Source organism: Diabrotica virgifera, chromosome 5, assembly GCF_917563875.1.
Source record: "Diabrotica virgifera virgifera chromosome 5, PGI_DIABVI_V3a".
Lineage (NCBI taxonomy): Eukaryota > Metazoa > Arthropoda > Insecta > Coleoptera > Chrysomelidae > Diabrotica > Diabrotica virgifera.
In genome coordinates this window covers 212024975-212038975 of record NC_065447.1, presented here as the reverse complement: position 1 = coordinate 212038975, position 14001 = coordinate 212024975, and the positions used below count along the sequence as shown (strand labels likewise).

General features: G+C 32.6%; 1 protein-coding gene across 1 annotated transcript in view; it reads left to right on the top strand.

Annotated features, from left to right (window-relative positions):
- The first annotated feature begins 486 nt into the window (after positions 1-486).
- LOC126884596 (CCAAT/enhancer-binding protein zeta) overlaps positions 487-14001 on the top strand; it is a 54893-nt gene continuing 41378 nt past the window's right edge. The window contains exons 1-2 of the mRNA XM_050650592.1: positions 487-676; positions 731-839. Of these exons, the coding sequence (XP_050506549.1) occupies positions 575-676; positions 731-839 (211 nt within the window). The 5' untranslated portion in view covers positions 487-574. The remainder of the gene's footprint in view (positions 677-730; positions 840-14001) is intronic.

The following is a 14001-nucleotide window of genomic DNA, read 5'->3' as shown; positions in this document are numbered from 1 at the left end:
TTTTTCCAAGTACTTAATAATTTATTCTGATAAATCAAATTGGCAACGTTACACTACCTGTCACTTCGAACTTCGAACAACTCTTAAGCCGGACTCAAACGACTCGTGTACTTGGCGAATAATCGTCACTTGCGTATACTGGCAATGCTGTATGAGTGGGTTACTAGTACAATTTGTCAAACTACTATTTGTAAAACACTAATAATAATAAACATGATATTATAAATAAAGTGTTATTTATAGTATCATGATAATAATGTTAATACTACTATTAATTGTCAAAGAATTGTTCTAGTAACCCTCCCAAAAGACATACTAAGTAACGCAAGTAACGATTATTCGCCAAGTACACGAGTCGTGTGAGTCCGACTTTAAGCACAGAATCCTACAGTAATCAACGATGCTCACGGTTTATCTTGTTATCTTTTTTTAACATTTAATTGTACATATCTTATTCACTCTTTTGTTTAGAGTATGGGTTTGACAGCAAGAAGAATTAAAGATAAACGCATTTGCAAATCTAACCTCTAATTTTTGCATGGTTTACATTATTACATTTGCTATAAAATAAAACATGAAAATTAAAAAAAATAATTTTCAATCAGGTAATTCAAACCACTATAACGTAGAAGATGAAATGGACAATTATGAAGAACCCAAACAGTGGTATGAAGAGGTATGTACATTTTAAGATTTTAATGTGGAATTTGTTTAATATTTTTATCTGTAGATACAAGAAGATCCGAAAAGCTTTTCTAAAAGTACTGAACAAGTTCTGATAGAGCTCAAAGATGAAGCTAAAAAATGTCACGATTCCGAGGTGTTACATTATAATACGAGTAAGTATTTACATGGTTTATTTATGTATCATAGGTGTACTTTAACATAGGCGGCCCTAGCGCAGTGGTTTTGTTACTGGCTTAACAAGTTAGAGGACCCGGGTTTGAATCCTGGCACTGACAAATTTTTAATTTAACTGAGCCATCACCATGCTTCAGAGGGCACGTAAAGCCGTCAGTCCTGGCTACCTAAGTAGTCGTTAAGTCATCTTAGGGGCGCTTGCGCGACCTGAAAATCTTAACACTAGACTGTAGCCAGAAGGTTACACAAACTTTACTTTTTACTTTAAAATAAATATGTGCCTTGCATGTTTTTTCATATTCAATCTATAACAGCCAATAGATGAAGTTTCAGAGAACAGTTGTTGTATTGATGAATAATTATTTATTTATTTATTTATTATTTATTTACGGACCGAAGTCCATTAGTACATGATAAAATTAAATTAAAATGTCACACAAATTAGAAAAATAAGATCTAGTAGGTACAAAATTGGTAAATACATAACAAACAATAATAAAGAATAAAATTACTTGCTCTCATTTAACAATTGAGAGCTAGAACATTTTGAAATTGACAAATACAACTTATCCTAGAACAAAGACAATAACAGTAGTTGACAAATCAATCTTGAAATTAGAACATTAAGTTAAGTATAAATGTAATTGTGTGGAAAACGCAGTAAAGTCGTTCACAAAGAAATCAATTTGCGGAGATAATGTGTTTGCTAATTTAATAGTTTTAGAGAGATAGGAACTTAAACCATAATTTGTGCGGTTAATGAACTCGTGGAAGGTGGTCACAGAACGGGTGGTTCTTAAAGGTACATGTAGACCAATTTTATTTAAAAGTGGGATACAGAATTTATGACCATGAATTAAGTTATATAAGAAGCAAAGATCTTTATGTTGACGACGACTCTGTAATGAGTCAAGTCGAATAATTTGCAGTAAAGACTCATAACTTTGACCAGTCAGATGCATCTTATAAGCATAATAACGTAAGAATTTACGCTGAACTTGTTCGATTTTATTAATATGACAGTTATATTGAGGTGACCAAACACATGATGCATAATCTAAATGTGGTCTAACCAAAGAACAATAAAGAAATTTTAAAGAACGACCAGTCGTAAAGTCATAGCTGTATCTTTTAACAAAGCCAACCATCTTTAATGACTTAGAAACCATGCTATTAATGTGTAGGTTGAAATTCAAGTTAGTATCAAGAATAACACCCAGATCTATAACTGAGTCAACTAATTGTAACCTAGTGTCCCGTATAAAGTAAGAATTATTCTCAAAGTGTCTTAGTCGAGTAAAAGTTATAGCATGGCATTTGTTTGCATTTAAGTCCATACCATTAAGTGAGCACCATTCCACAAGACCATTAAGATCTGATTGCAAATTGTAGTGATCCAAATCAGAGGTAATTATGTGAAATAATTTAAGGTCATCAGCAAATAGAAGAAATTGAGCAAAACTGAAGCTTTTATTTATGTCATTTATAAATAAATTAAAAAGGATAGGTCCTAAGTGGGAGCCTTGAGGTACACCCGATGTAACTATAATTTCATTAGAGAAATAATTCTTAATACGAACTATCTGCCTTCTATTTTATAGATAATTTCGAATCCAACTAAGCAGAGGATCAGAGAAACCCAACTGTTCGATCTTATGTAACAATAACGTATGGTTGACTCTATCGAATGCCTTGGAAAAATCTGTATAAATCGCATCTACCTGTTGTATACTTTCCAATGCTTCATTTAAGAAGAAGGTATAATTTAACAAGTTCATTTCAGTTGATCTCCCCATAACAAAACCATACTGTTGTTCAATGATTATATTTTGTATAGTAGGCTTAATTTTGTCACATATTAAACTCTCGAACAGTTTAGGTATAGTATTAAGGATACTAATAGGTCTGTAGCTCTGTACCGTGCTTCTATCTCCATTCTTGAATATCAGTAATATAAAACTAACTTTCCAAACGGGAGGGAATTCACTCGTTTGTAATGATTTTTGAAAAATAAAGAATAAGGGACGAGCAAGATTAAAACTACAGTATTTCAGTAACTTGGGTGGGATTCCATCAGACCCTGGACCCTTATGTATGTTTAGCTGGGATAATTTGGTATATACCTCTGAAATAGATAAGTCACAACCAGTAATGTTGAAACTAGTGTTAGCCCTTGCACTATTTGGAATAGGACATTCGTCCTCACTATATACTGTAGCAAAGTACTGAGCAAACATCTTGGCTATGGTAGGACCATCGGAACTGGTTTGGCCATTATGGTTTAAAGTGTTCGGAATGCTATTATTGTTCCTTTTAGAATTTACGAACCTCCAGAAGCTTTTAATGTTACTAGGAAGTGTATGTTCAACGTTTGCTACAAACTGATTGTATGCTTGACCTGATAAGGACTTGCATATCGACCTCAATCTAGAAAATTCATTATAGTCTTGAGGTAACCTGGTCACTTTAAATTTCTTATGAGCTTTCTTTTTAGCAATGATGCAGTTTCTTAACTCTCGGGTATACCATTTATGAAAATTGCCGGTATAAAACTTTTTCATTGGTACATAAACATCGATAGCGCCATATAAGACATCATAAAGTATATTGACCATATCATCTAAACTTTTGTCTCTGAAAATTTCATCCCAGTATATAGTGTCTAAGTAATCAGAAATACCTTGAAAATTTGCTGATTTAAAGTCGTAGAAAAAGCCTTCAGCTTTCATTTCATCAGTTAAAACATCTCCGCGGTTTAAATTAAAGCATAAAGGAGGGTGGAAACTATCGGGGTCAACTAATCCCTCAGCAGCTTCTGCGACAATGCAATTTTCATCATGAACCAAAACTAGATCAAGTAATGAGTTTACATTATTATAGATGTTATTGCGTTGGAAAAGATTTTGATAGGAACATATATGATTCATAATATTTACAGCATCTTCTTCGATTAAAGGAATGTCTGAAGCAGGAATTGCCGTAAGTGAATTGCCGTAATTATGTAAGTGATTTTATTAAGATTTAAAAAATCCTGAAGGTATGATTCTGGCATTGAATGCAGACAATAACTGCACTATTTTGCAGTATTAATTTGTATGAGACTGATCTTGACATCCAAAGCATGATTCTCATTAGATGTGCAAGGAACCGGACCAGCAACAGCAAGGCACGGGCAAGGTTGTCAGAGCCAATTCACACTGCGAAAGGCTTGCCGCGGGCTGGTTGCTTTGTGTAGTGAACAATGTTGAAATTGAACGTTAATAAAAATTGCCCTAATATTAGACGAAGAAACAGAAAATGGAAACAAATATTGCAGAAATAGAAAAAGACGTTGTTGGGTGCCTAAAATGCTAAAGAAACGCATGAAAGAAGGAGAATTTGCAACCTTATACTCCGAACTTTTAGACAATCAAACAAAATTTTTTAAATATAACTGAATAACAGTGGATGAATTTAACAACTTATTGCTGCATATTGAACCGTAATATCCAACCTAGTTTTTGAGTCACTCATCAGAAAAACCAATGAAACACCAAGACAGTACAAATTACTGCATATGCAGACGCTACACTTTAACACGACTCACTGAAGAGTTAAAAAACATTGATCCTGAAGCACGAAAAAGGGAGCTTTAAGTAAACGAAGCAAAAACGAATTACATGACTGTCAAAAGAATACCTAACAATGAAAATTATATCACAATAGACAACTATACTCTTGAACGTTTGGATGCCTTCACATATCTGGGCACAGAAATCAGAAGAATTCTGCAAGGATCGAAATTAATGCACGTATTTCCAGAGGGGAATCGTATAATACTACCATGTTATTAAAAGATTGATGACATCGAAACTATTAGACAAAAGAACCAAAATGACTATCTACAGAACATTGATTAGACCCGTATGGTTGTGAAACCAGAGCAATGACGAAAAGGGATGAAGCTCAACTCAGTACATTCGAGAGAAAAATACTGAGAAAAGTATTTGGCCCGGTGCAAGAGAAAGACGGCACATGGAGAATCAGTAGAAACAACGAGGTCAATGAATTGAATAAAGGTTACGATATTGTACAATTTGTGGAAAGTCAAAGACTGTCATGGCTAGGACATGTGCAGACAGGCAAAGACCCATCCAGAGTAGGGATGGACTCGAGCCGAGCCGAGCCGAGCTTTTGAAAAGCTTGTGCTCGGCTCGAAATTTCGAGCCTAGCTCGAGATAGAAGCTCGGCTTGAACTTCGAGCTTGCAGGTTGAGCTCGTGGCTCGTGCCGGTTCGGCTCGAATAGTTCGAGCCGAGCCGAGCCGAGCTCAAAAACATAATAATGAATGTAAAATATAACATTCGTAGTAATTTTTTTTACTTATAATAGTCAAATATAAGAAATAATAAGAAATTCACTAAATGCTTTTCACATAATAGCTACATACTCTGTCATAGTAACGTTAGGAGACAAGAAGAGTGAGATATTTTTTTTTCTTAGATTAATGAACAAATAGGAGAAATTAAAAATGTTTATTTCACAGTTTGTCTTAATTTCTGTTTAAAAAACTATGATAATGTATGATTTTAGTGTTCGTCCTGAAATAATGTCAGTCTTTTTAAAATAACCCGATTTAAAGGAAGCCAAGAAAATAGTTTTATCGCTGAGAAACTATATAGGTAGATACATTACGATAGTTTAATATAAATTTCAAATAAGATGGCATATTTGTATTAAGTATTATGACAAGATAGTGGATGAATTGTTTGATAACACCCGGATTTCGTATAGTGTAGTGATAATAAATAATACAAATAACAATAAAAAGTAAAGTCTAATACGACCAGACTAATCCATAAATAATCGGAGTAGGAAAAAGCAGCATATTTTATGAAAACATTTTTTTAAATATCAATATTCATATGTACATACAGTGTGGCCAAGCCAAATGGAATAAATTTATTATTTCGTGAATAAGCGCTTTTGGAAAAAAATTCCGAAACAGGTCGGTTTTTATTTTTAAATTACAATTTTTTGGCATATACTCGTATATGATAGTAGCTCATTTGAACGGTTATGAAATTCTCTATTCAGTAATATAAATATTAACATAATATACAGGGTGTCCAATTTTTTTTTAATTAAATTAATTGACACAAAAATGAGAATGTATATGTAATTTATTTAATTCAAAATACATTTTGCTACTGTCAGTAAACAGAAAGAATGTTCATTTGACAAATAAACATAGCTTTTCACTTAAATTCAATGTTCAAGATGCCACTCACCTGCCTCTTGGTAGTTTGAACATTTAATTTAAGCGAAAAGCTGTGTTTATTTGTCAAATAAACATTTTTTATGTTTTCTGACAGCAGTAAAATGTATTGTGAATTAAATAAATTACATACATTCTTCTTTTTGTGTTAATTAATTTAATTCGAATTTTTTTATGGACACACTGTATACATAATTATGTTAATATTGATATTACTGAATAGAGAATTTAATAACCTTTCAAATGAGCTAGCACATGACCCCTATTCCCATTTAAAAAAATAATCGATTACGTCATCACGCCCAGATGGATGACGTCATTAGTATGATATATGTAGGTATTATATATGCCAAAAAATCGTAATTTAAAAATAAAAATCGACCTGTTTTGAGATCTTTTTCCAAAATCGCTCATTCACGAAATAATGAATTTATTCCATTTGGCTTTGCCACACTGTATAATACTATTGGTAATATTGTAATGTAGTACCTACCACCTAAAAGGCCTGCATAAATAAATAAAAAATATAAATAAAAAGTATCAAGTATTTTATTGTCTTATATTACTAGATTCGCATAAAATAAATCTTTCACTAAACTTAATACAGATGAGTTGTAACTCTTTTTTTTTAATTTAAGTAACTAAAAAACCTGTGTCACCTGAAAAATATTTTTGTACACTTACAGTCAATTGTAAATAGGTACATAGTATCTCCATTAACATTTTATATCGGAGATACTATTTAAAAAAAAAGTTACATTGTTAATAAAAATCATTTACAAGAGGAAAGGAGGAAAGTGTAGGTATATATTTAAAAATAACATTATAACTCTATTCTTACCAAATTATACATATACGACTCTACTTCAACAATAAATAAAATTAAACCTAGAACTAATTTAAACGATTAAAATTAAAAAAAAAATTGTTTTACACATTTTTCAAAATTGGGTTTTCTATTCTTTTTCTCATGATCATCTTTCAGTGCGTCACAGTTTTTCGATTTCTCTCTAACGCATTAAATTGTATGTGACAGAAAAAAAGGCACGTCTGGGAATACTTCGGTAATTATTCTAGTTCGGTGATTATTCTAGTTGTCGATAGATGGCGCCATAATCAAAAAAGAATTATTTATTAAATAAAATAATAATATTATCAATATAATCTGTACAATTTATAAGACTATACAAATGACAGAAAATACCATTTTATAAATGCAATAGACACAATTGATTTGGTTTTATTCCAAATTGAAAATAAAATTTGACAACTGTCAGATTTAACTAAAATGTCACGTTAGAATAAATGTCATAAATGTGTATTATCACGGACTTACCTTTTTTTCTATAATTTGTGACGCACTGAAAAATGTTCATGAAAAGGAGAATACCCAAGAGTTTAGACATAAGAGGCACTTAGCCGATTCATTAGTCAATCTATTGCGTTGTTTTCGAATAATTAAGCCAGCTTTTGAAAACAATCGCTCAGATGGTACGGACGTAGCAGGAATACTTAGTAAGTCTCTGGCCATTTCAGCAAGAACAGGAAATCTTCCTTTATTTACCTGCCACCACTTTAAAATATCTTCGTTGCCAGTACTTTGCGGGAGTGCTATGTAGTCATAGAATTCAGTACTTAAGTCTTTTGGTTTTGTTATGACCTTTGATTGATAATAGCTTTCGAAATTGATTTCAAGCTCATCTTGTACTTCCATGACCACCGACGATTCAGATGTACTTTGCGTTATATTTTCTACAGCTTGCTGATTTCCTTCATACTTTTTTAACAGTTTTTTAAACACTGAATACGATTCGTTCTTTAAGTCCCTTCCCCAAAGTGAGTTATCAAATGCTTCAAGTTTATGTCTTGGGTCTAAAATAAGTACTGCACAGTAAATCCAATTTGTTTGTCTGTAATGTTTTAAAATTTTATCTCTGGCCTTTTGAAATGCAGTTAAAAGTTGTTCATCTACACAGGAACGATTCGGTTTATCGTCAAGCAACTTTGATTGTAATTCGATTTTGTCTAACAGTATATTTAAACTGACTATCACTGATGGAAGCGTTGCGTATTTGTCTCCTCCAAGGTTTTCGCTTACTATTTTAAACATCTTTAAAAATTTACAGACGGAAGCTAACATCTGCCATTCGTTTTGGTGTAGTCGAAAATTGTTTAAGTTATTGACACTGTCGCTTGCACATAGACAGTCGATCCCCTTTTTTAACTTTAATGCGACATCCAACATATCATGAGTGGAGTTCCATCTTGTTGGAACATCCAGAATAGGTGAAATCTGTGTAGATGCCCCAGCAGTTTGGCACGCACTTTTAAAACGGATCCGTAATTTTTCAGATTTTTTTATTTTCTTAAATATATACCGAATTTTATCCAAACAGTTGGTTGGTGTTTGAATATCTTCATCTAGAACATCGTTGTGTTCGAACTCAACCTCTTCATCTACGTTACTGCTTTCTTCATCTTCAGCCTCCCCTCCTACGTCTTCTTCTATTTTCAGAGATTTTAAGCAATCTTGAACAGCCAAGTTCAGAATATGTGCTACACATTTAAAATGTTGATTAACGTCATCAAAAGAAGGAATAAGCTTTTTTAACTCCTGCATGAACGTTGTATTTGCTGCAGTGTTGTCAACAGTTATGCCTTGAATTTTCGATGTGATGCCATAGCTCTGCAAAGATTCATAAAACAACTTGGCAATATCTCTCCCAGTATGAAGCCCATGTGAAGGTGAGAAATCGATAACTACAGACTGGAGTTGCCAATGGTCATCAATAAAGTGGGCGGTGATCCCATAATAAGATTTTCCATTAATTGCCGTCCAGCCATCAATGGTAAAAGATATTCTTGATGTGTTTTGTTGTAGTATATGCATAACTTTTTTTTGATCCTGTTCAAAACGGGACACAACCATTCTCTTTAAAGCTTTTCGTCCAGGCAGGTTTATTCCAGGTTTGATTTGATCGAAGAAGTTCCTTGTTGCTTCGTCGTCAAAAAACGAAAAAGGTAGGTATTTAGTGGCCACCCAATCAACGATAAAGTTTTCATCTTTAGGTTCATTCACGGATTTCTGCAATAAACATAAACGAGTGTAAATTACTTGATATTTGAATGTAAATTTGAATTATTTTTAAAATAAAGCTATTATTTTATTGTATTTATTTTGCTATTTATTATTTCCCAGCCAACATGAATTCACACTAAATTACCAGAGCCCGCTAATAGTTAAAATATGATTGGAGGTCGTTGGGTAGGTACAATGAACTGCACCCTAAAGGGATTACCGAATTGGGCGCTGAATTTTTTGAACTTTTTTTTTGGTTTTTCCATAAATAAACAAATTAAATTGACCTAGTCTTTTAGAAAATTATGAAATATAAAATACCTTAATTATAACTTTTATTTGTTCTTTAAGTCAATATCATTTACATTGTTAAAAAACTAAATCATTGAGAAAAGTAGTAATAGATAATGAGAAATTATCTAATTGTTTAGAATTATTATAGCAGCCCAGCGGGTAAACAAAATTATTTTTACCAACTTTACGGCAATTGAACCAACAAGAATATTAGCAAGAATAAGGAGACAATGGTTGTTAAGTGTTAAATGTTCTTTACGTGTTTTATATTTTAATTTTTGGTTCCTTTCAGACTTTTGTAAGCTTTGGTTTCAAACAACACAAAAATAGAAGTAATTAAAAACTAAATTATGGACGAAAACGGCAAGAATTACTTGTCGCAGACGGAAAAGTTTTATAAAAGTAAAATGAAAGTGATAAAACATGGTAAAAAACATAAAAGGGAGTTTGGGTGTGGTACCAATTATTAAAGATAAAATGAGATAAGTTTAAGGTGGTTATGGCGCGTACAATGCGCAAAGGTACCATTTCATCCAAAAAGCGAAAATGTGTGTCGCACCTGGAGCTAGTAAGAGAGGAAGAAGAAGCCGTTATGGTAAAGTTAGGAATGACTTGGCGGTAAAGAATATTTATTCTTACCTATATACCTATATACAACAGAAGTGTTTACTTCATTCTACGTTGTCTTAACAAAGGTATACAGAAAACTACAGGGTTTACCCTTTTAAAGTTTTAAAGTAATATTTATTCTGATGTGGCTCAAGACAAAAAAGGCAAATATGTATAATGATGATGATGTAATAGAAGAGAATATATTAGGCTATTGATTATGTTCAAAATAAGATGGCTAAAAGGAACTACAACATTCACGGGGTTTTATTGTTTCTTGTTTCATATGGTCAATGGACCTCTAAATATGAAAAAACCGCGGAGTGCTTCCATTTACAGGGGTGCGTTTTTGAGAAAGGGGTGAATTAACCCCTATGAACTAAGGTGCATAGTATGAGTTCTATGCCCTTTTAGTACATACATTTCTACAGCAAAATTGTTCGAAATTAAATTTACTATTGAATTATCACCTTTTAAAGTTTAAAAGTGTTTTTTACAAAAATGTATTAAAAAAATGCAAATTCATCCTTCCTCTTTAAAATGACGTTTGGCAGAGGTCATCGCTTATAACTCGACAACAACTAATTTTAGACAAATATCACAAGAGACCTTTTTTGCTCAGAATTATCCAAAGAATCTAAAAAGACCTTAATACTATCAATTTCTTTACAGGGCTTCTCATAAAGCCCTTATTTTACCATAATTTGTTAATAACAATTAAACGGACCATATTTGGGCTTCCAGACCACTTCCATTGGATTCAGCGGCCCAAAAAACTTATAATACCACCATTAAATCACGGGGAGCTCGAACTTTCCCACGGGACCCCTTCTGTTGCGACTAGACAATGGATCTCGGATTTGCATTTTAGATTAAGTAGATATCAATTTTCATTATAATTAATGCAATTGTTAGTACTGAAAACTAACAGCTTAAAATTTTATAATTTTACTCAGTTTGCCAACATTGCTTAACGTTAAGCAATTATTTAATGCCAAATATTTATCAGATTATTACATCGACCAAAATTTTATTAAGAAAATTCCCAAAAAAACTGGTTATGAACAAAAAATTTTATTACACTTTTTTTCCAACAATAATAAATAAAAACTGAAACATCATGCAAAAAAATAATAAAATATTATTTTTGAATATTTGCATTGTTTTGGCATATCGAAAACTTTGGCGTTAATACTTTGAATATTGACATTACAATAGTAAAATGTGTTCTTACCTTAATTGTTAAGAAATTATGAAGTGGTCCAGCTTTGCTAGTTCCAGGTTGAGACAGCTTTGGAAAAATAGTACCATATTCCTTTGGATGTTTACTTAATAAGTGCCTTTTTAAAGTAGTTGTAACGGAAAGTTTTACTTTAAACTCACTTTTAATTTTTCGTTTGTTACATAATTTGCATGTCGCTAATTTGTTTATTTTGTCAATAATTTTAAACTCAAAAAAGCATGTAAACTTGCTCCGAAATGTCGAAGTTTCGTCAAGAGTATAATCGCCGCTAACGCTTTCAGTCGACTTAGTTGACACTTCACTATTTTCACTTGGACTTGGAGAAGGAAGATTTGTGTCCATAAAACTATCATCACTATCGTAATTAAACATTTTAAAAACGCGAAAAATTTGGAATTAGGTTCCTAAACAGAAATGGACGAACAGCAACTTCAACTTCTTTCTCAAGACTGAAAAGATTGTAATAACTATTAGATTTCTTTCCTACTACCCGTAAAATACAAACGTGCTAGTTTTCTTAAAATCGGAATTATTTTCTTAATACCTACAGATTTAGCAAAGTTTATACTGAGAAATAAGTTACAATAAAACATTCAACTGTACAGATTAACAGTAAATTTCTATTGTTAAATTCATATCATTATGTCCAAAACCATTCAAGTATGGAGGTACGAGGTACCTTTCCTTTAATAAAATTATTATAGAGATTCAAATTTTTGGTTAGATTATATTACCCCATGAACATATTTTTTTGTTATGGTAAAATGTAAATATTCGCATTCCTAGAAGTTAGTCTTTTTGATAAACAAATTCTTAAGAAGGTTACAAGAGGCAGTTTAAGTTTATGGAGGATTATAAAATTGGGATTCTACCTACATTAAAATTTTTACCTCTTCCGAGTAACTATAGTAAAAATGAGAAGTACATAACTGCATTTTATAAATCCTATTCAAATATTTAGTGACGATATTAGGGATAATCGAAATGCAAGAATATTATTTAAAAAGGAATTTATACAGAGTGTCCGTAAAATATGTAATAAATTAGATACTTCCTTAATCCTTTTTAAAAATATCTGGAATTCGTGGAGTTTTAATTTTAATGTTCTACCTTCTACCATAAAATTTGATTATACAGGGTGATATACATTAAGCTGATATGTATGAGGTAAATGTACACTCTGTACCTACGTTGTGACATTTTTAGATCGATAAAAATGAGCTGATGTTAAAAAGGATTGATACTTGGGGTCTAACGGACAGAATTTCAAAGATATGCGCTATGAAAATAAATTTTATTGATTTCAAATTATTAATCTAAGAATTTGAAAGTAATCCAGTAATTGATACATGACTTTATCTTAAATTTTCACACTCCCACGTCTTCCAATCCACCTGTTCGGAAAAATTTCGTCTACGTACCTTGGAACATCTACAGCATAATGCGGAGGCGCAATATCCTGTTGAAACCATACACTTTCATCAAAACCTCCAGGATTAATTCTACTGGGAAATAAATAAATTAAAGTAGGTGCGAGATACCCCGTTAAAGACTGATGTTATGCGACTCGTTTCAATTACCTTTGAAAAGTAGGGTCCAATAATTGTTAGCCCACATATTTACCTTTTGCAGGTATTGTGTATGAAGCTGTTATATTTACAAAAAATCCGATGGCGTCATCACCTTTATGTGTATCACTCTGTGTAATTAAATTTGGTTGTAAAATGTAGATCATTAAAATTAAAAATCGACGTGTTTTAGATTTTTTTCAAAAGACTTTTAGTTTAGGAAATATCCCATTTATTTAATACATTACGGACACACTGTATATCAGTGTGTATCAGTGGTATCAAAAATAAATAGAAAAAATATTAGAGTATTAGCTAAAATATTGACAAGCTCGTTAAGGAAAGCTCGGCTCGTTTCCAATTCAGCTCGGCTCGGCTCGAAAAAAATTTGGCTTGGCTCGAAGCTCGGCTCGCAAGAAACAAACAGGCTTGAGCTCGAAGCTCGGCTCGTCAAACGAGCCGAGCCTCGAGCCGAGCCGAGCTAAGCTCGAGCTTGTGTCCATCCCTAATCCAGAGTTATGATGCCAAAAGAAGAAGGAACATTGGCGCATTCTGAGGGACCTCTTCAAAAACAAAATACTTTTTTCTCTATCGTCTTTATAAAACTGCTTTTACACAACCAAGATTGCAGATTGCTTGCCGGTAAGGTATTCACACTGTCGTGACCTTCACGGCGCATGCTAGGCAAAGATTGTTTCGAAAAGAATGTCGCATGCAAAGCCCGTCACTTGCCGGTGCCTGGCACGCATAGTGTGAATCACATAAGATTTTATGTAAAATGTATCTTGCCAAGCTGATGCCTTGCCCATGCCGAGCACTTGTCTTGCATGATAGTGAGAATCAGCCTTAACTGCAACTGCTGCCCAGTCTTACAACAGCAAACAACATACTTGAACAAACACAGTACTGCTGTTAGTGTTGTTGTGAAATTAGGCGATAGGGAAATGTTGACAAACGAAGAAAGTGATTATTTTATTGATCTAGTGTCTAAATATCCCTGCTTATTTGACTGCAAAAAAGTGAACTATTTATAAAATTCACATATTATGAAACTTGTTTGGAAGGTGATTGTTGAAAAAGTGAATAATCTT